Source organism: Rousettus aegyptiacus, unplaced genomic scaffold (genome assembly GCF_014176215.1).
Source record: "Rousettus aegyptiacus isolate mRouAeg1 unplaced genomic scaffold, mRouAeg1.p scaffold_m13_p_1, whole genome shotgun sequence".
Classification (NCBI taxonomy): domain Eukaryota; kingdom Metazoa; phylum Chordata; class Mammalia; order Chiroptera; family Pteropodidae; genus Rousettus; species Rousettus aegyptiacus.
The window spans coordinates 37422120-37445553 of record NW_023416284.1 but is presented as its reverse complement, the minus strand read 5'-3'; the positions used below and the strand labels follow the sequence as shown (position 1 = coordinate 37445553).

Here is a 23434-nt window from a genome sequence, read left to right as displayed (position 1 = left end):
TGACCATCTTGCTTCATAGTGTTGCAGTGAGCAGTAAGAGATTATGGATATTGAAATACTTTGCAAAGTCTTAACTGCTGAGCAGGTTACTCATATGCAGGTGTAAATTCCAGATTTACATCCAGGTTTTCTCTTAGAGCAGGGGTCCCCAGACCTCGGGCCGTGGAGCAGGCCACATACTGGTCCATGACCTGTTAGGAACTGGGCCACACAGCAGGAGGCAAACAGCGGGCAAGTGAGCAAATCTTCATCTGTATTTGCAGTCACTCCCCAGGGCTAGCATCACTGCCTTAGGTCCACCTCGGATCATCAGGCATTAGATTCTCATAGGAGTACTAGTCTTTGGTGCCAAAAAGATTGGAGACCTCTGCCTTAGAGGACAGAATCCTTGTGGAGGATACAAAAATGTGCCACAGGCTTAGACAAGGTCCACAATTATCTTGAGCAATGGTAGCCTCATGGTAATGGAGGTAAGGCCTACCTTGGAAGGTCACTTACTGCCCTGTTTAAGACTTGTCCATTTGGGGAAGAGGAGGAAGAGAGTAGTCTATGATAATTATAATTATTATAATTTGTGAGTCATACATTTATCACAACTGTCCATTTCATGCCTCCAGTATTTTCTGAGTTTGTTCTTTGCTCCTAAACCCCAGCTATGTGGAAGAAAGGCATAGATATCATGTCCACCAAGATCATAAATTCTCTTTCACAGATCTTTGAGTCATCTGTGATTTAGCCATAGCCTGAAAGCTTATCGTTGGTCTATATTAGCAAAACAAGAAGAAAGGAAGTTAATATGAAGAATATTACATGTGAAATAAGTGCTATTATCCTCATTATACAAATGGAAAATCAGAATCTCAAAGGTGTTAAAAGATATGCTCAAAGTCTACAGCTAGTGAAAGGTGGGGTTCAAACCTACAGCTGGTTTATTTCAGATCCTTCTTTCCATCTTGCAGACTTGATTTTGGAATGGAGGTTAGCTATTCCAAATGAACTGGTCGAAGGGATGGGCAATTAGTTAATCTGACCTCCTCTGGATCAAATGTAAGCTGCTGATGGTACACGAACCACATTTCATGAAGTTTTTCATTTTACGTCCTCACTCTGGGGGTTGGTTGTAAACTTTGAGACCACTCTTTGTTTTTTAATAACATCGTAAACCAGGCACACAATCAACAGTTTGAAATTGGGGAGGCGGGGAGGGAGGCTAGTAGAATTCTTTCCAAACTTTAAAAGGAAAATAGTCCATTTGCAAACTAGTAGTTTCTTAAAAATAGAATAAAGATCTTTGTGTTCAGAAACTGAGAAATATAAAATCTGATTTTACTATTTACTCCAAACTGAGTGTGGGGTTGAATTCTCTAAGAAGGGCTTTTCCTGGAAAATATGTTCATAACAGAAGAGAAATAATTGCACAGTGTCTTGTACTTAAGGTTCGAACAGGTGTTTTGGACCCCTGGAGGATCAGTTAACTGAATGCTTTTAAAAAGCTGACTATAACGTGGGAGTGGCTAAGATAAGAATAGCACCAGGATGGGGATGTGCAGTGTGCTCTTTGCTCCACTTACATGCGGTTATTACCGGCTTGCCTAGTGGGCTGCTCTCAGACAAAGCGCCATGGAAAGAGACTCTTTGGAGGCCTCGGTGCCAACTAACTATGAATTGGGCAAGTCACTGGTTTCTTAAGCCCTCATTTTGCTCATCTGTAAAATGAGAGCAGTGTTCGAATTCACTCACAAGGATTGCCTTCTGAATCAAGTGCTGTTGTTATGGGAACGTACTTTGTAGCAGTGGGCTAGATGAAGGTGCTCAAGTAGTTTCTTCAAGATCCATGATTTTCTTCTGTTCTTCCTTCCTCAAGCAAAACGCCTGGTCAGCAGCTCTTTCCCTGCTGTCTGCTAAGACCCTTACCTTCTGCCTTATGAATGCTAGCATTTCTTCGAAAAATCTGCTTTTACAAGCTTAATCATGGGCTTGTCTGTCTCCTCATGTCATGTTGATATTTTAATTAAAATGCTCCCCGACCTCCCAGGTTTCCTTGAAATAGTTGTGTGCTGTGGTCTTGGTTATAGGATGAGTAACAGCATTGCTTCCTCATCCCATGCAATATTAATAAAATAGGTTGGATAATACTTTCCTATAGTACTGAAAAAGACCAGGCAAGCAAATACTGCAGTAGTTGTCTTTTGTTAGGTGCTGTTGTGTGCCATAGAAACCAGTGGACCATGTTCAAACATTTTTTCCTCACAGAAACCCCAGGAGCTAGGTATTTTTGTGGTTCTTAGTTAGGATGTGGCTAAAGACATAAATAAACTCTGGTTCATATCTGAGTTCCTCAGCTGTGGCATGTATAGCAAGTTAATTAACCTCACTGAGCCTCAGTAGGCTCATCTGTTAAATGGAGATAATATGTCTACTTATTAAGATTTTCAGAATTAAATGAGGTAATGTATGTAAAGTAACTCAGTGTCAAGCACATACCGTATACTCAAGAAATGTTAACTATTTTTATTATAAATAAGTAGATGGATTGAAAAAATGGTGAAATGACTTAGCCAAGACCCTACATCTGGTAAAAATAGAATCAGGAAAGGAACTCCAGTCTTTGGATTTATAGCTTCTCCTCTTTCCTTGTAGTTAATGAATTCGAACCCAGGTCTCACGACTGTCAATCCTGTGCTCTTTGCTAGAGGACCTTTACCCCCTGACCCAGCGGCCCTTGCATTTCAGCTAGAGGCAAGTGTAAGATGTAGGCTCCTAATTGAGAGCCGCTTGCCCATTTACCTGCCATTAAGTGCTAGAGTCCTCATGGAAAAAAAATCAAAGCAAAGACCTCAGAGGAAAAGTGACTCATTCACTTTAGTAGACTCATTTCTGGAAAAGCAATACAGGTTAACTTAAACAACAACAACAACAAGCTTCCCACTTTCCCATTATGACTGGTCATCGAGCCTGGCTGGCTCCATCCAGAATCTGCTTCTGATCAGAGGGTGTGAGTGACAGTCGGAGAGGGTACAGGAGGGACTCAGAGCTGGAAATCTAATCATCCCTGCTATGTGCTGCCCGCGCCCTCTCTGCCAAATGTCAGGGTTGTTTAAAACAAGAGAAGCCTTGGCTGATTGGATGCCCTTGCTTCAGTTTGAATGTTCCCACACAAAGGAATGGAGGGCCGGTGGTGGAGTTTAGTGGTGCAAATCATCAGAAGTTATAGAGAAAGCAGACACCTTTCTATGGCAGGAGATAGGGAAAAATCTAGTCATGTTGACCTCTTTTTCAGATGTATCTCAGATGCTGGAATTATAGCATAACAGGAATTCCTTCCAAATCCACAAAGCAGTGGTTCCTCCCTGCCTTGTAAAGGCTTAATGACTCTAGCAGTAGTGAGATTAGGAGCAAATAGTAAAATATCGTCTCCTATCTAGCCTGCTCTCATTTTGCCTTACACTACTCTGTGAAGAATATCATGGGCAAAGATTTTAATATGGCAAAAATGCTCAGTATTCATTTTAAATAAATATGGGATCAGTACTTGCCTTGGTCAAGCCCTGAAAGGGGTTTTTATAGATTCTTAATATCTAGGAGTTGATGTGTGGGTGAATTATGGGTGAATCCCTTTTGCCCTCCAGCCTTAAAAATGCTACTTTTCCTCTCAGATCCCATTGAATCTAATCCTCTGTAATACTATTCTTAACTGGAGAAAAAACCTCAGATTTTGGCATCACCTAACTTAGGTTCACGTCCCAACTTCTGTGCTTATTCATTCTGTTACTTGCCTTTAAACCTCATGCAAAGCCATTGGCTCCCTTGGAAAGAGTTATACTGTCCTTTCCTGTAAATTGGTGGCAATAGTTCACCAACTCCATGGGCTTGTTTTGGGGGTCAAGTCAAGTAAAATTATGTGTCATAAGTAAGAATCATCATTTTCATTTCTGTAGTGTTGTATAGTTTGCAAAGTGGCCTCCATGTGCACATTATCTTACTTGCCACTGGTAGTCGTCCTTGGAGGTTGGTTGTTACAGCTAAGGCAACTGAGGCTCAGCCATAGTAAGTGAATTTCCCATGACCAAATAGTGGCAGGGCCAGACCAGGCGTCCTCTGATTCTAAGCACAAGGCCTCTTTCTTTTTTTTTCTTTTTTCTTTTTTCTTTTTTTTTTTTTTGGTAAAGGCACCATGGCATCCTCCTACTTTCCAGAATTATTTATCAAACGCCCATGGTATAGCAGGTGCTGGGGACGCAGCGGTGAACCTCAGCCTGAATAGCTGCATGTTGTCTCTCATCACTAAACTGCCATAAGCTGCCCATCTCAAGCAGGCAAATAGCACCTTCAATACAGATTTCCTTGTAATGTGATTCGTGTCCAGTTGTGTGTTCCCGGCTAGATAATATGTTCCTAAGCAGAGAGTAGGCCTTTTCCTTTTGCACATGGTAGGTATCAGATAAACAAGCAGACATCTTCTTCAGCAAGCATTCCTTGGCTGCCTCCACCCCCACCTTGCAAAGATCCCAGAGATCCCTGGGCCCACCTCAGTCTTTGCTGTAACTGTGCCGAAGTGTCGTATCTGTTTATTTATCTATATCCTGCTTACCTTGTTAGCTACATCAGGGTAGGGATTATTCCGATTTGATTTTGTATTGCTGGTGCAAGTCATAGATTTTGGTGCTCAATATATATTTATAAAAATCACAGAGGAGTCCATACATTTTGAGCAGTAAATCAAAAGCATTAGGCCAAAAGATGTCAGAGGCTGTATGGAGCTGGGAAAAGTGTCTTATTTGCTTTCCTAAAATCTTAAATACAGTCAGTCCATGATGCACATGGGAATGTGCTCTGTACCACATGAAAATTTCTTGCTGGAGAGACAAGAAGAAGAGCAATGAGAATCTAATACCTCTAAGACTTGTTTATTCAGGATCAGGCTTCAGTTTGCCTACATCTGGACTTCATTACTTCCTCCCCACCCCCCATCTTTCTTTATCTGAGAAAGCACTGCCAAGAAAGCAAGGTTCCCCAAGATTGCCTCCTCATTAAAGGTTAGTCAGGTTTTCGACTCTGAAAAAAGTGAAATCGTGCTGGCCCAGCGGTGCCTTAGTGGGGGACTCAATCCCCCAGTTTACAATCCACTACATCTGTGCAATTACCAAGACCACCAACAGAGAGTGGCCGCATTAATCCTTCAACTGTGTCATCCCCTGATCAGATGGCTGCAGAATTCTTCTAAGACCTCCTTATCCCTGGAGAGATGGTGGGAGGGGGCATCTCTCTTCGCAATTTAACAAATCACAGGCATGAGGTTAGGATTTACTGTAATCTGTTCCCTTTCTGCACCATCCCCGCTCCTGCCCTGGAAGAAGTGAGAGCTGCAGCAATTCTTCGTAAGTTACATAGAGCTCCGAGGGGTTAATGACTATTTGAAGAATGTATCTAATATGAAGGTGACAATATCTCCATTTTAAATGATAATGCTTAGGAGATTGAGAAAACTGTTCATGTAAGTCAGTGTGTGTTAGGGGATGGGATAAAGAGTCAGATAACATTTGTGAGCTATCTAATGGGCCGGAAACTAAGATGCCTTATCTTAAATCCTCTTCAACAGCTACATGAGATAGGTATTATTTACCCCATTTACAATGAGGGCGGGAGGGCACTGAGGCTTACTGATACTGAGGAGACTAGTGTGAGATTACTTTGCTTAGTGAATGGGGGAGCAGGAATTAAAACCTAGGTCTGTCTGGCTTTAAAGCTCAGCACTTGAACTGAAGGCCCACTCTGTGCAGAGTGCTCTTTAGTGAGCTATCAAAGCTTTTAGTTCCTGGGCTTGGAGAACTCAGTGTGGAAGAAGACAACATCTAGACCACTGGGCAGGTGACCGCCTGAGATCGATGGTGTGCGACTGTTTTGTATGAAGTGGTTTATGTAGGAGCGATAACCTGCTATAGATAGATACTTGGTGAGACCTCCCCTATAACAAAACAGGTTTGTGGTAGGCATCTTGGCCTAGAAGCTAATGTATAAAACACAGATACTACCCTTGGAGCTTATGCTCTAAAACAGAGGTCCCCAAACTTTTTTGGCACCAGGGACCTGTGCTTCTATGAGAATCTAATACCTGATGATCCGAGGTGGAGCTGAGGTGGTGATGCTATCACTGGGGAGTGTCTTCAGAGACAGATGAAGAAGCTTGGCTCACTTGCCTCCTGTTCACCTCCTGCTGTGTGGCCGTGGGGTTGGGCACCCCTGGTCTAAAGAGGAAGCTGGGCAAGTATAAGACTGACTATACTGTTAGATGCTTAAGGAGACTAAAGAATTGGATGGAGAATAAGAAGGGAGTCAGGGCAGTGCTGGGTGGTGGAATCCAGAGAGATAAGAGCTTCAAAGACAAAAAAGGTCAAATACTATAGATGGCTTGAGGGATGAATACAGTGCTACAGGAGTTAAGAAAAAGGTCGATGAAGTTATTTTCATTGGGGAAGACTTTATCATCATCATCATTCATTGAGCACTTCACCCTTTCAGTTATCACAACAGCTCTTGAGCTGTCATTGGTACTGTCAGTATCCCCCTTCTTACACATGAGTTCTCAAGCTTAGTTGTGCAAGACCCACAAATAAAAGAGCCAAAAACTCTAAACTAGTACAAAAAGGAATAAAAGGAATAAAAGATGGGCAATGGCAATGTTATAAAAAGAATGATCAGGAGACTCTTGCATGTACAGGCAGAGCTAGTCATCTATGAGACCCATGGCTTTGAGTCCCTGACTTTTGGGAACAGAATGATACTTTATGCTTCAGACTGCCTTCTTCATAAAGCTACTGGTGTGCTTTATGGGCATACCAGTAGCTTTCTTAGGGCAGCTACTGTTGATTTCAACCACGAATAGCTTCCGTGGCCTCTATCTGGCCTTCTTGCTGTCGATGTCTAGTTATTGAAGTTTTGACTTAACCAGAAAGGCCAGAAGCTCCAGTCATGGCCTTGGACAGATTTATGTCCTCATTGCCTTCTGTAAGGCGCTAATCTCTGCTACAAGGCTGAAGACAACCAAATGAGAGAAGAATCGAAAATTAAACTTTTCATCAGTGATTTGTAGTCACTAAAGACACTGTGTTTTATTACCGTGGATGGAACATTCAGCTTCAGAGACGATACAGCTACACTTTTGTCTTCCTCCTTAGAAGCAGGACTTAGATACATTACATGTTTCCTTTCCCTTGGGACTGAGAAATATGCTGAGAAGAACAATTCTTCCTTCATTAAACGTTTGTTGATTGACTCACTTCTGAACTGAAAGAAGTTCATTAATTCCCGTAATTGAGATGTGAAAGAACAGCTTGGTGTTCTGTGGCAAGAACTAGAATGAAGAGGTCCAGGCTGCAGTGACAGCCCTGCCACCACCTTATTTGTGACCGAGGGTGATTCACTGGCCTCTCTGGCCTTTGCCATACTTATTTATAGTGTTTATAACAATTTAGTAATTCACAGATTGTTGAGAGAAGCAAATAACAAAGTAGATATGCAAATGCGTTTTAAGCTGTATGGTACCATGCAAATATTATTATTCGAGCAGATCAGAATATAGGGAAATTGGTCCTTCAGGTTCAGCAGGGGAAGAACCTAAGTTCTCGGCCTCTAAAAAGAGGGATCGTTGAGATACTACGTACAAAACCTTACTTTTCTTGAGATAACTTGTACATAGAGTAGAATGTTCGTAAATAACACAAACAGCACAGTACAATTGCCCTTTCTGCCTTGGTTTTAGTTTTCCCTTCGACTTTGTTTCCCTGAAAAAGACATTCTAGATAAAATGCTCAAAGCCAGTGTAGTCCGTATGCATGTTTTCCGGTTGTACTCTAGAGAGGTGGTACCAGTTCTAAACTTTAGCTTGGAGGGTTCTCTTCTAAGGAGCTCTTGAAAGTATCTTAGAAAAGATATTCTCTACAAGGATCTGTTAGTTTTTTGTCTCCTCTTCTCCAATGGAAGAAGAAAATTATCTCTTGGAGGGCTTCTTTGCTAGATGTTGGGCATTTGACATATCTTGAATCCCTTGGCAATCCCGCCAGGTAGATATTATCAATCTTCTTTTATAGACCAAGAGACCTAAACTCAGAGAGGTGAAGTCACTTGTCTAAGGAAAGATATGGCATTCAGATCAAGGGTTTTCTGGCTCCAAAGTCAGTGCTCCTTTCATCACTCTATGCTCTCTCCTTTCCAAATGTCTTTCTTAATGTTTCTCCAAATTTCCTCTCCAGAACAATTGAATATTTGTAACTATATGGGCAGTTGAGCTCTTTCACCAGAAAAGACAGGAAGAGTGGCCGTCTTAGAGTTGGAGACAACCTCCCCAAACCACAGCCATTCTCAGGCAAGGACTGATCCCTTTCTGTCCCTTTGCAGCTTAATTGCAATGCTTTCCCAGTTTATTAGTTTCCAGATCCAGTGCCAAGTGCTTTAAAAGGTAGGTAGGAGAGAGTTCCCTTCTGCTGGCCTGGCAGCCTGCCATCCCCCCCAGAATCTGTTACTTGCTGTTTCAGAAAGGGATCAACATTGAAGGCATTTTTCTCAGCGCTGAAATTTACATATCACAATCTTGCTGACTAAAGCAAAAATGAGGGCTCCAGAGGCAGGAGTCTGGGGGTGGGGACAGAACCTTTGTAGGGGGAGATGGAGGGGGAGGGAAGAGCTTATTTTATTACCCAGGAATAAAAACATTGTGAGTAATGAATAAAGTCCGAAAGCAGTAAATCTGGGACTCCAGAGTTAGGTGTGTAATATGTCAGAGAACAATTTAAGCCTTCGCCTCTTCTGCAGAGGTGAGGTATGCGGGCCGTCATTCACAGCCCGAATTTCATTAAATGGTCTTTTAAGGGCTAGGATTACAAGAAGCCAAGTCCGGCTGGTTCATAATGATGATTTATGGCTGTATTGTCGACTCCCCGACCCTTCTGTACAAGAGGACAGAGAAAAAATACATAATTTGTTGCTCATTAACTCCAGGATCTGTCAGGGCCAGCCCAGAAGCCATGTGGTCCTGGAGTCATGTGTCTGCTAAGTGGCTGCAGCCTGGCCTGGTGCTTGAAAATACACACTCGCTATACCACAGTGGAAACTGTTTTTAATAACAATAGAGATAATCGAATGATCTCAATGTACTCTGCTATGAATCCTTGAACTTGAGAGTCAGAATATCTGGGCTTTTCTCTTGCCTCTGTCACTTACTAGCCACAAATCTTTCATATAAGTCACACCCTCTCAGAGCCTTGGTATCACCATCTGCAGAATGGGTATATCTTCTCCATGATGTTGCATATTAAATGAAACTGTAAAATACAAAAGAAATGTGAACGATTGCTATTATGATTAGCATTGTTATTAGGAATATGAGGTGCCATAAAATGTTCTCTGTACCCCTTTATCTTCTCACGCGAGAAGAGGAGATACTTTAATTAGCAGTTTACTGTTTCCAAGACTGTGGCACAGAAAACTGAAATTTTAGAATGAAAGCATGTTAGAGCTGAAAAAAATCCTTGAGTTGTAATCAAACCCTTTTTCTCTAAGGTCACTGAAGCAAAGAGGTGACCCACCTGAAGTTAGTCAGTAAATTCACATAAGAGATACTAATTTGCAATGGAAACTCACACGTTCTTTCTCAGTATCAATCAGGAAATCACCCTCAAGCCAAGCCAATTTAGAAACAGTGTCTTAATTTGTGGCAGTTGTATGGTTCAGGGAACTCAGGGACGGTCCAAGGGCAGGGGTTGTGCATGGGGCCTTGGTTCCACTCCTTGCCTGTGGTGTCATATCCAAGGAAGTACCCTTCCTCTGCTACTGCTTATTTCCTTTGCTGCGTTGGGAGGCTAGTGGTGAAGGTAGCACATGAGAGATAAGAATAAATGTCATTGCAGTTATGAGCATAAACTACGGTGTTTAGTGCCCTCATTTTGCAAAAAAGAACCTAACTATCCCAAATTCGTTCAGTGAGTAGGGACTTGAACCCTGGCTCCCTGACTTTTACTTTAGTGTTCTTCTCCCTACATCTAAAGTCACGTGAGCATGGCTTATAAATAAAGAGTAAGAAAGAGTTAAAGAACATGATGGTGGTAATAAACATCTGGAACTTGTTAGCCTGGAAGGTTACATAGGGTAAAAGTGTAAACAGGTTCAAAAGGGGAATTAGACCATGAATAGTAGGAAAGAATGCTGGGTGGGGAGTCGGAACACCTGGGTCTAATCTTTAGATATGAGTTAATTTGGACCTCAGTTTTTTCATATATAAGGGACTCTTTCATTTCTGACTGGCTATACTTCTCAGATTTTAATCTTTGCAATGTGTTATCAAAGGACTCTTGGTAATGTTTAAAGGGTATTTTCAATTTTGTAATAAGGCAACAGTGAGTGCTACTGCCCTATTTCCTTTCATTCGTTCAGTCACTCATTCAACTGACACCAGGTAGGTGGGAGAACCTGGATTCAAACCCAGCACTTGATCTTGAGATATTCACCCTTTCCTACAGAAATCCCCATCGTGGCTCGATGTTGGTACAAGGCTGAGGGCCTTTGTAGTTCAACTGTTAGTGGTCCTTTACCCCAAATCCCAGAATCCTTGGATTTATTCAGATCCTCTGATCCTGGCTACCCTTCAACCACGTCTTGTCATCTAATATTTTTTCTCTAGCTAAGTTCTTATTTGTCTCTTTCTTATGTTATTATATGTATTTACATATATATGTAATATATTTGATTTTATGTTTTTCCTGTTACAAAGATATTACATGGCTATGTAGGACTTTTTCGAAAAAAGGAAAAAAGGAAATAATGACAATGTTAGCACTTTGACCTTTCCTCCCAAGCATATTTGTATCTGTGTACTTATTAAATACAAAATTGGGATTTTCTAGATTATAGCCTGCAGTTATATGCTGAGTATTTTCTTATGTCATTAAATGTCATATATAGCATCAGTTTTGATGACATGTCTTGATTGCCTAATTCCGCTATGGCTTTCCTTTCAGATCATCACAGGGGAATTCTACCGGATCTACTACCTGAAGGAGAAGTCCCGGTCAACAATTCAGAATCCCTATGTGGCAGCGCTCTATAAGCAAGTGGGTTGTTTCCTCTTTGGCTGTGCCATCAGCCAGTCCTTCACAGACATTGCTAAAGTCTCCATAGGACGCCTGCGTCCTCATTTCTTGAGTGTCTGCAACCCTGATTTCAGCCTGATCAACTGCTCCGAGGGCTATGTTCAAAACTACAAATGCAGAGGCGACGACAGCAAAGTCCAGGAAGCCAGGTGAGACATCATCTCCCACGGCCACTGTGTGTACCCTTTTGATGCTGGCAGTTCATTGAGTGCGTACTAAGCACCTACTAGGTGTCAGGCCCAGCGCCAGCCTCTGGGTTATTAGGTGGGTGATTATGGCATAGTCCTTATTCTCAAGGAACTCACAGTCAGCTGAGTGAGACAGATATGTAAATAAACAATTGTGATATGGCATAGATAAGCCTATTCATTCATTTGTTTTTTTGTTTGTTTATTCCTGCATTCATGGGTGCCTGCTGGGTTCCAGGCAATGTATCCAAAGCACCACCAGGGATGCAAAAACAAAGACGACTATGCTGCCAATAGTCTAGGGAGGGAAGACAGGCAGACAAATGTGTGTCGGGGGTGTGAATATGGCCCTTTCATGGCCCTTTCTTGCTCTTGCAGGAAGTCCTTCTTCTCTGGCCACGCCTCCTTCTCCATGTATACTATGCTGTATTTGGTGGTAAGTACCTGCCTTCTGATTCCAGTAGAGTCCACCAGCATCCAGCCCCAGCTTAAATCCCTTCTGCACATAAAACCCCCAGCGTGGTTTGGGATAAATTTACTATGAAATCCTTGAAAAACAGCTTAACTAGAAAAATGAGGTTCTATTCTGAGCTCTGCCACTGCCTTAGCAGTTGTTTTACTTTCCAAGATTTTCTCAGTTTTCAAATAAAAATAATATTTACCATAGCTGCTTGATAAGCATTGTGTACCCGTTTTGAAATTATAAAGTGATAAAGACACATGTATAACATTTTATGGTAACAAGCACTGTTTTCTAAAAATCCATTAGCTCAGTTGATCCTTACAGGAACCTTATGTCATAAATAATATTATTTCTACTATGGGAAAGGATTACTAAGTAAGTCTCAGAGAATTCAAGTGAACTGCCAAAATTTACATAGACACCAGAACTGTCACTCAAATTTAAGCCTTCTGGTCAAATTCCTTGAGACATTCACTATGCTGGTCCTCCTTGGTATTCTACTAATGGAAAAGCTTGAAAAATCATCATCATCCAACTACATAGAGGGTTGTTAGGTTTTAGAAAATACTTCTGCATCCATGAACACATGTGACCTCATCACAACACAGTGAAGTATAAAATCCCCATTTCCATTGCTTGGACCCAGGGACCAAGACCCAGAGAAAGCCAAGCAGCATGTTGGCGGTCCTTTAAGTAGTGATAGAACCAGGGTCTGGATCCCTATGTTGCCCTTCCCATGGCCTTGTCTGCTCTGACTTCCTGGAGATGCTGGGACGGTGCAGGTGAAGTCCCGCTCCTCTCCAGCTGCTGCACAGACAGCAGCTGGTCTGTTTCTCTTTGTCAGTTAAATATGGTCCCCCTGCCTTTCCTCTTCCCTTGAATGAGGTTGGTGTGCCAAGGCACTTCCTGCTGTCGGCTGCTTTGAGGGAGTTCAGAGCTAGAAGGCGCGGAGAGGTCAGACTCAGCTCAGGGGAGCGTGAGCTGTTTGGAAAAAGAACGTTTTGATTTTGGCTTATTTAAAAAACATGATTAGGAATTGGAAAAACTTTAGTTTGTTTTGTTTCCCTCCAATTCTTTCCAAGTTTGGAGGCCTCTGGGCTTCCCCTTTACCTAGGATGCAGAGCTAAAAGGTGGGCCCCAACCTATAAGAGCATTAAATGTGGATTTTATTTGTTCGTGAACAGCACTTCCCTCCATTCCTGACTTTGTTGTTGTTTTCATTTTTGCTTTGCTCTTAGAAAGGATAATTTAACAAAGCTGTTTAGTTTCCTGTTCCATTTTTATATTTTACCCAGGGCTGGAAGCAATTTTACAAATGTAATTTCAGTGTTTTGTAAAGGTGCTTAAAGGAGTGGATATATGCTCATTTTTCCATATTCTTTCATTTTCTCCCAAGAGAGAAACACCAGATAATTTTGTAACCAGCACTGTATACTTACTGTGCGCTCCACAGCTGCCCCAAAGGTAAAGGTGCTGACAGGTTTCTGGTGCCTTCTATGTACCAGGCACTGCTTAGAGCTCATACTATAATATTCAAGTCTCTCAATAACCCAGTGAGATCTATTGTGATTACCCTGCTTTCTGTTTAAAACAGCCAACCAACCTGAATCTAAGAAGTTAAGCAGTAAAAGTTCTCTATTCAGTAAGAGGCAGAAAAAATATTTGAAGGATGGTTTTTATAACTCCAGAATCCTTTTGTGTTCTTTTCATTGTACTGCACTGCAAAAAACAAAAAGCAAAACAAACAAAGCAGAAACAAAACAAAACTCTGTAGAGTAAACTTAAAGAATATAAACCCATGACTCTAATTTCAGTTTCACCTGAAGGCGACCTGCCTTTCTTCAGATCTGCTTTAATGGGTGCGATGCTCTCCCTTCCCCCATCACCAATTACCTCCTTACCAGCTGTGATTACAGCAAGAGTCTCTGCAGGGGTGATGAGTGTGGAGTAGATTTTAATTGAATGGTTTTTTGCATCTCTCTGTGGGAGGAAGAAATTATAGTGCCTTTATATTCCTGGAAAGAAGAAAAAGAAAGAGAGGGAAGAAGAAAGGGAAGGAAGGCAGGAAAGAGAGGGAGAAAGAAGAGCCCCCTTGATCCTTCATCTCCTACATGTATTATTACACACACTCACTCATGTACACACTCCGCACTCTTAGGAAGCCTTGCAAACATACACACATTGAACAGTCACAACCTGAAGACACCTACATATACAACAGACAAACATTGGGCTCTATTTTTAGCTCTAAGATTATCTTGCCCTAAAACAACCTCTGAAGCTGAGAGCTACAAAAATAAAGACTTTGCCGGAGCCTGTTTTTATGTGATAGTTTGTAGAAATCTCAGCCCCTTGAATGTCCAGTTTATAATGTTTTCTATAGCAAGTTTGCTGCCTGTTAGGATTGGTGGGAAATCCTGCAGTCAATCAGCGAAGCCCTTAGGCATCCCTTCCCCCCACCCTGCTTTCATGTTGGGTTTCAGGAAGTGCTAGAGTTGGGTGCTCTTGTTAACACAGCCTGTGACCCTCAGGTTCTGGCTGGGTGTAGTGTTAACAGACAGACCTGCATGATTCTGGCCATGCCAATTACTTGGAACTGTGAGTGGGTTACTTAGCTTTCAAGCCTCAAGGTACTTACTTGTCTGGAAAGTGGAGAGAATCATGTCTATTTTAAAGTCTTATCACACTTTTCTTTAGATCCTACTTGCCCTATCTGTCAAATGAAAGAGTGGTGTCTATTTTTCTCTCAATCTCTGTGATTCTATTTGAAAGAAGTTTAAACTACCCTAACTGTCAATGGAAAGCCATTAGGGACAAACTTAGGCCCACATTACCTTGGAGTTCAAAGAGAGAGTCTGTCCAGGCATTTCAGCACCAGCTGCCGTGTAGAGCCTTCCATGGGTTTGCAAGGCATTCCATATTAGGTTTTGATTTGTAAAATATTTAGCTTGGAAAAACCATGCCCCAAACACCAAATTATCTCTGGGCACGGAATCTTATAGATGAGGTTATGGCTTGTTAATGAATATTCTAATAAGAAAATCCCACAGCATATATAAGCATAAATGGGGCTTCCTACCCGTGAGCCCTGGCCTAAACCCCGGAGGACCACATATTGGCCCTGTACTTCCATGGTCAGGGATTGAGGATGGCTTGGCTGTCTGGAAAAAATGCCAACACGAGGGCAGGCACCGATTCAGGTAGAATAGCTGGTGTTTCCTGTTGTGCCAGGCATTCTGCCACCTTCTGGGGCTACTGAGAAAAAGCAAACCTGAGATCTGCCCTCCAGAAACGTACCTATGCATTGAACATTCAGCATTCAGCATTCAGCACATGTTCATGAATGTCATCAAGAACCATGCTATGGGTGGGAATAGAGATTAGTAAGCTGTGGTCGCAATCTTTGGAGAGATCAGTCTAAAGAAGCAGGTGGACAATGACAAGTCTGGTTCACTGTACAGGAGGGGCAAGGGGGTGTGTAGGTTATTATGGAAGCTCGGAATGATGGCAGCTAACCTTGAGTGGAAGGTGGCATAAGCCAGGGAAGACTTCCAGTAGGATGAGGATAGGAGGGCTGGAAGGACTCCCCGTGTTTAGGTGAAAAGGAGGGTGGTGATTTGAGAACTGCAGGTCTTCACTTCAGTAGGCGTTGGTGGCTGGTAGGACGTAGGGCGTGGAGGGCACGCTGAGAGTTGAGGAGACCTGTGGGATCATCTGCCCCGGTTCCTCCTTTTTCAGCTCAAATTGGGTGGCAGCAGGTTCCTGTGGAGACCTTTCCCTTCTCCCCTTCCAGGAGTTTACACTTTGCCCACTCGCCCTTCAGATCACTTTGTCAGAGAAGCCTTCCCTGGCTGCCCTATTTAAAATGAAAGCCCACTCTTCCCATTCTCTCTAATTTCCTTTGTGGCCATGTCTTTTCCTCAAGTTCTCACCTCTGACATATTATGTGTTTGCTTCTTCGTTTATCTCCGCCAGAGAAACTAAGCTTATTCCCATTCAAATCAGAATTTTGTTTGTCTCCTCGACACTAACTTGATAGATCATGAGAGGCCTGTGTGGTGTAGGGAAGGCCTCTGCTGCCTCTTCACTGACCTGTTTACCTATTGACTCTACTGTGGTGCCCATGAGAACTGTTTATGTGTTAGGAGGTATGTTGGGTACCAAGGAAACAGGGAAGCCATGTTCCCCGACCTGCGCTTGTTAGTCATGGAGATTTTGTTCAAAATGTTTAGGATACTGGAGCAGTAGGGTCTGGTGTGCCCATAAGACATACCCGCAGATTCTGGGAGTATCTGCTAAAACTTCGCAGAAACAAGATTATTGTTCCCAAGGCTGATAAACCACTGTGCCAGATGTTTTTCTGCTTCTTCCTCTCTACTCCATCCATCCACCCATCCATCCGTCCATCATCCATCCATCTATCCTTCCAGTATCACTGACCTGTGTCAGACCTCGTGTGAGCACCCAAGGACACCAAAAGAGCTCACGTTTTGTGTGGAAAGTCTGAAAAGTACAGAACTGCAGAACAGTTGGGTAAGTTCTCTGCCTAAGTGTAGACTGAAGGGTTAGAGCACAGAGGGAAGGACTGTTAACTCTGCTGTGAGGTGCACTAAGTCATTTCACAGGCTCTCTTTAAGATCAGGTCAGAGGATGTACGGTAACTCTTACAAAATTGGTACACTCGTGTTTCAGACATGGGTGTTATGAAAGTTGTGATGAGTAAATGAGAGGAGCCTGAAGTTTCACATGCCCCATGCAGGTTGTCCTTTAGTCTGTGACATGTGCATAGTCCCCTCAAATTGTCTTTCTCTGAGGACGATAAGTCCAGTACAAAAGACCAATACTTTGTGTGCATAGCGCTAATTCCCTACGGAAGCCAGGTGGTTTTGTGATTAGAGCATGAACTTAGAGTCAAATCTTATTCCATGTAAATCATGGCTCTTTTTTACCTTGAACAAGTGACATGGCCTCTTTTGGCCTTGTTCTCCTCACCTGTAAAATGGGCACAATTGTGTCACCTCACAGGATGATTGTGACAATTGCGGGTTATATCATTAAAAGCACCTAGCAAGGTGTCTAGTGCTTAGCAAAATGGTAGTATCTTTCTCTCTCCCTGATAGGGACAGAAAACAAGATCTGATTCCCTTCTCAAGGAGGAGAAAAGCCAACTAAATTTTTCTTTTTTGTCTTGAAAGTAATTGAATAACTTCCCAGAGATAAATTCCAGTTCGATACTATGTAGATGAGTCACCAGACACACGAAGCAGAGCCAAGCATAAGCCATGGAGGAGATGAGAGAGAGAGAAACTTTCCCTCTGTGGGTGTCAGTGATCAGGACAGACTTCCAGGAAGCGAGCAGGCAGAGGCACAAGGAAGGAGCAAAAGCCTCCTTTTCACTTTTAGCAGAGCCGTCCCAAGAGTGATGAAAATGAAGTGAGAGGATGGTGCAGACCAGTTTCGCCAGTATGCAAATCAAGTAATGAAACACAGATGACTTAGCAAGAACTTAGTGTGACTCACTGGACATCTGACTCTGCTGGTTCAGACCAGAGGAGCCAGCTTGAATCCATCCAGAGCTTTCTAAGGAGGTTTTGCTGGGATTCCACAGGACCCACATTTCACAGCTAGGACCAGGAATGAGTTCTCTGTGCCAGGGACTTTCTTTCACACACATTATTTGGTCGTGGTGATGGCAGCGCAGACATATACCTTTCTATTGTAATTGTCCTTGTATCTGCAATCCGTAGTTTTAGCAATTGGAAGAAAAATCTTAGTACGAGAAAAGGACTTTAAGATTATATTCTTTTTTTTACATAGGGACTTATTTTATTCATGTCTGTGTCTTCTGTAGAGTTTTGAATGGAACAAATGCTCACAATATGTTTTCTTCTTTTTAAATGAACAACTCTTACGAGAAAGCAGAAATTCAGAGAAGCAGTGTTACTTGGCATACAGCTGATATGTAGCAGAGGAGAGATTCACATCTAGTTGCTCTGATTGTAAGTCAAACACTTCCCACTTTCTGCAGTGTCATACTAATGGTTAGGAAGTGGATTCTCCTAGCCCAGAGATTTTCCCTCAGATGGGGAAGTGAAAACAGATCAGACAGAACCTAGGACTGCTGACCACTATGAGAGGTCAGGGTGATTTAGGCTTTCTAGTTTTCTCTCCAGCTCTGCTTACCCCGTTTCCAGCCACTTTTTCTCTAGGACTTGGCTGAAGCCCCCACAGGAATTCCGATTCCGGGAAAGTCTCCTTGCTGTTTGGTCCAGGACAGGGACGTAACGACCTTATGGTCAGGAGGTTTGATTCCCTCTCCTGAACTAGGGGTACCTGTCCCTGTGGAGTGGGAATGAAAAGAACCTCCTGACCCAAATAGTGTCCCCAGGCTCAGGTTTCCAAGGCAGCAGGGCACTCCAGAAACTGCTCACTGATCCTCGTGAGGCACAAGCTTCTGGCCTGGAGTGGCTCCTGAGACTGGATTATGAACCAGCAAGATCCAGTTTATTTAGCAGCTAGATTGTGGGATGGAGGGAGTTATCAGGTCCTTCGATCAACCTCAAAACTTGTTGCCTCAGCTTACTTATCAAATCAGAAGTAGCCACTGGGTGGAAGGTCATTGTGCAATCTTTTTAGTAATTGATTTGTTTAGGTGTAATCAGCCAAAGTCATTGAGTAAATCTCATTTACCAATGCAAAAGAGTGACTGACGTGGATTTCTGGAAGAGTGCCTCGAGTGCCTGTCTTATGCCAGGCAGGATCCTGTGTCGTCTCATTTGATTCTGGCAACCCTGAGAAGAAAATACTTTTCTACCTGTTTCACAGATGAGGAGGTTTAGAGAAGTTAAGTGACCACACACTTATTAAGTGGCAGAGCCAGGACTGGAATCAGGGCTATCTCACCCCAAAATTCACTTTACAATTGCTGTACTTTCCCCTGAAGCCCCAGCTGCAGACACAAGGGTCAGTTCCAAGATCTTGAGACATTTCTCTGTTAATGTGATAGTTACTGGTGGAAATGGAGGGGGGGAGGTTGGGGGGGAGTGGGGGTGGGTACAAGCTTCCCGCCACAGACTGTAATTCCATATATGACTGCTTTCCCAAAAGATTCTTTCCCCATAGCTCCCTACTCCTTTCTCATTTATAAGCACTCTCTTCCTGAAGCTATTCTGATGGCCAGTCTCTTCCTCTCCCCTCGAGTTCCTCTCATATATTTATTTTTTTTCTTTCATGAAGCTCCAGCCTTAAGTATCTGAGTCAGTAGAAGGGGAGATGTATGCCTTCTCCGGTTGGGAAACCCACCCTTCCTGTGCCCCACCCTGATTTCCAAGGCCTATGACCTAAAGCCCACTTGGAAGAGGCAAGAGGAAGTGCTGGAGGATTTTGAACAAGCATTTCCTGAAGACCTGCAGATTTTTCAGTTGAGGGAAATTAGGAAATCTTGGGGCTAGTAGGTTCAAATTTTTAAAAAGTGGTTAGAAAATAAAATGTCGATTGAGCATCATGTGGCCCTAGGCACTCTATCTACGTTATCACCAATGTATACTATAGCCTGTTAACAGACTGGTTGTTACACTCATTTTAAGTGTGAGAAAACTGAAGCTCAGTGAGGTTTTTCTAATGAAAACCTGTGCTCTTTCTGTTACCCACCCCACCCCATCCATCGACAAGACTTGCTAGAGGGAGATCAGATCATAGTGGGCACAGTACTAGTGGACTATTCTCTGAACTTGCCTTTGTCCCAAAGACTTGTGTTAGTTGGAGCTACGCCAACATCATCCCCATCCCGACTCCCCAAAGGAAGGGAGCTTTTAATTCATGATTGTAGAGTCTGCTGTTGGGTTATTTTAACTAAAATGAGGGACTAGCCTTTAACCTGCAGAGTATTTTTTACTATACTGCTTGCCTTGCTTAAAACCATTCAGTTTGTTACCATTGCTTACATACAGTAACATGTCCCACTTGGGACTCAACAAGTAGATGTTCTCTAAAAATAATAAATATTATAAGTGATAAAAATAGGATTTGGTATAGAGCATTTACCAGTCTTTTTTAAAGAGGCCCTTAGTACTCCATGAATGGTTTGGTTTAAGAAAGACTGGCCTGCTAACTAAAGGCCAAGTTCCTTAGTTAGACATCCATCCAGTGCCCTTCATGAATAGCCCTTGCTTGCCTCTGTAGCCCTGTTTCTCATGAACCCCCAGCCTCGGTTCCCCATACACCCTCTTCAGCTTTATCCCCTTAACTCCTAGCAAACACCTCTTCATCTTTAGGATTCAAGTCAAGCATCTCTTTTACTTAGCAATTGCCCCCCAACTTCTTTCATAGTTCCCGTAAAACCCATAGCACACTTATTTTTGTTTTCATGTATCCCTCCAACTGTATGCTCCATAGAGCAGGAATTATAACTTCCTATTTCTATGTCCTTAGCACCTATCATAGCACCTGGCTAGCTGGCTGGCTAATTAGCTTATTTATTCGTTTGTTTGTTTTGTTTTATTTTACTTTAGTCCTCCCTTGTTTGGGCCCCCAGGTTTAGCCTTTTAGGTAATTTTTAGAATAATTTTTTCAAGTTTTCCCCCAAATATTTATAGGATATCTATGAGAATCTGATTGAATTTACATGTCAATTTATGAGTTTGTAAGTTGAATGGTCTTTAAAATGAATGTTCTTGTAAATACATATTCTAGCTCTCTTTTTAAATAGTCCTTTATGACCCTTACTTTATAAAAACTCTATGTGGTTCTTTGTAAGTTAATTACTGTTTTACTCAATCACCTTTGCTCTTACAATGATTTTACCTCTTTTAGGTCTTTAATTGGTTATTTTTTTATATATGAAAAACCATTGATTTTTTTATCATTTGTTTCACAGCCAACAATATTGATGCATTCTCTTTGTTATTTTTCCATTTGTTGTTCTTAAATTTCCCAATAATACGTTTCAGAATAATTATAAAGTTGCTTATTGTTTCCCAGGCCTGGATTTTTGAATTTGTTTCCCAGGTAATTGGGGATTCAGTGTTAGACACTCTTTCCGCAAGGGTAAGAGTGACTGGAATCTTCCACTCTTCTGTCTCCTCAACTCTGGCCTCTGGTGTAGTGATCTTTCCTGACCACCAAAAGGAAGGTGTCCATTTGTCTCAGGAAGGGCAGAGTCTATCTTTAGGCCACCAGCCCCCTCCCCTCCACTCTCTTCCCCTTTCTCCTGGTCTTTCCAAGCGAGCGCTTTGCTTTGATTTGTACTCGGAAGTTTCCCTTGTCTCGTCGCCTCTTCCCCCTCGTTTCCCAAGTTCCCACAGGAACCTGGAAAGTAGGTTGTGCCCAGAGGTTGGAACGGAAACTGCAGCAAGATAACTATGGGGGACAATGCCCAGTTGACGTCATTTCAACTTTTTTGCTCCGGCCAGAGGTGTTTTTTTTTTTTTTCTTCCATTTTTCTTCAGGTTACTCTCCTACCCCACCCAGCCCAGTGTCTGTCAACCTCTGTTTGAAAGCTCTCTGGCATTGTTCGGTTGGTTTATGTGTTTCCTTACTTTCCGATTCGAAAGGTACAGTCCCCAGTAATGACTTAGAAACTTGTCCTTTGATAGAGTTGCTTTCTTCTAAAGCAGAAGCATCCCTTTGTGACTCATGATGACCTCCCCTATCATCAGACATCTTATTTCCATGGGCAATCCTGAGAAACACATGGTATAGGGACCGCCTAGCCGCAATCTTCAGGAAAACCCAAATACCTTAAATGAGTTATCAGTTGTAAAGAAGAAACTTTTACTAACTCTGGTTACTATTCTTCAATTAGTTTCAATTAAGAAGAAGAGAAAAGGGAACTAACATTTATAAAGTGTCTAAAATGTGCCAGACAATGTGCTAAGACCATTCCCATGTGTTATCTTCCTCAGAACTCTCTAGCTTATCTCCCTAGAAAAGCTCCATTTCTTTTTTATTTTTTTTGGTACAGGAACTAAGGCTAAAGGTTTAAATAACTGGCTTAAGGGCATGTCCAAGTTGAATGCCGTTTCTACAACATGCCACACCCAAGGTCCAGATGGTTCCATTTACTGGAAAAGTAGGATGTGTCCACCTGGTGTTATAATGCAGGTGAATGGCGAGTCACTGAATGTCTGTTTATTTTATCTCCACCCTCTAGCTGTACCTGCAGGCCCGCTTCACTTGGCGAGGTGCCCGTCTGCTCCGGCCCCTCCTGCAGTTCACCCTGATCATGATGGCCTTTTACACAGGACTGTCCCGCGTATCTGACCACAAGCACCATCCCAGCGATGTCCTGGCAGGATTTGCTCAAGGAGCCCTGGTGGCCTGCTGCATAGTAAGTAGCATTTTGTCCTCAGTATGCAAGCAGAGCCCTGGTCTGTCTGCCTGCTTGTTAAATGTTTCCAGCTCAGTGACCAAAGCCAGGGAGCTCTCCATCCTCTTCTTTGCTTGGTATCTGAAGAGTCACTCCACCCCAGGACATCGTCGGTAAAATGAGAATAATTACTGCTTCTTTCAAGCTCGTGAGTTTTCATCCAGCAGGGTCTGTAAATCCTCTGTTCCTTAAACAATGGCATGTTTGGGCTCATAGAATGTCGCAATAGGAAGAGAGCTTATATATTGTTCAACTCTCCCACTTTATTGATGAGGACATTTAGGGTTTGAGAGGGGAAGCAACTTGCCCCAGGTCACATGGCAAGCCTAAGTCTCTGACTCATAGTGCTCACATGCTACTTTGGTGGACACTTACTATTCATTAGAAATTCTCAGCTTCTTGTAAAACTTTTGTTTGTCCCACTGTGATCTTTAGGGTGACTTGGTCAGACCCTAACCTCAATGTTGGCTGGAGAAGAAGGAGTTTGGTGAAGTCTAAGGCCTCCTCCAGTCTGAGGGCCTCACCCATCACAGAGCTCCCTAGAGAGAATGGCCTTGGGATGGGTCACATTCTAATTTGCCCCAAATGTGAACGTGTTACCCTTTCCACATACTTCATTCCTGATCTCAGTTTGTGTGGGATAAAGTATTCCACCTCTCTGAACCTCCATCTCCTCAAGAATCTCTGCTTTTCCTGCCTACTAGAGATTTTGAAGGGCTTATTCAGCAAATATGCCTGAGTATTTATGCTTTCTTGGGCCCTACTCGGGGGAGCTCACCCCATTCTATCAGGAATCTCAGAATACAGTAATGGCTGGATGTTTAAGCACCCCTCACGTGTAGGTTGCATGGTTATTAGTGTAACCCTTGCTCATTCACACTAAGAATTATGAACAATAGAGATATAAACCAGCCCCTGTCCTTTCCTGATTTCTAAGGCTGGCTACAGCCTCACATCTCTATACAGCAACCTCTCCTCTTTCTCCAGGATAGCGTTTATCTATGTTGAAATTATTAATGTGTGTCTCCCTTTAGAATGTGGGTTTTTGGAGTCAGGGACCGTATATAACATATATGTTATTCTCCCTCTTACCACCAAGGCCTCTTAGGGGTCCTAGCTCAGAGTAAGTAAATCTATGCTTAATCGGCAAAATGCTAGAGTCAATGAGTTGATCTACCCTTTCTTGACAACACTGTAAGGGACATTCTCTTGAACACAGAGATATGAATAAAGTATAGCCCTCGCTTCCAAGGAGATCCAAGTCTAGTCACTCTCA

General features: G+C 42.6%; 1 protein-coding gene across 3 annotated transcripts in view; it reads left to right on the top strand.

The window, feature by feature from the left end:
* The window catches only part of PLPP3 (phospholipid phosphatase 3), a 118977-nt gene that overhangs the window by 37846 nt on the left and 57697 nt on the right, over positions 1-23434 (top strand). For all 3 annotated transcript variants that reach the window (XM_016159912.2, XM_016159911.2, XM_016159913.2), the window contains exons 3-5: positions 11010-11290; positions 11708-11765; positions 21943-22119. In XM_016159912.2, coding sequence (XP_016015398.2) covers positions 11010-11290; positions 11708-11765; positions 21943-22119 — 516 coding nt within the window. The remainder of the gene's footprint in view (positions 1-11009; positions 11291-11707; positions 11766-21942; positions 22120-23434) is intronic.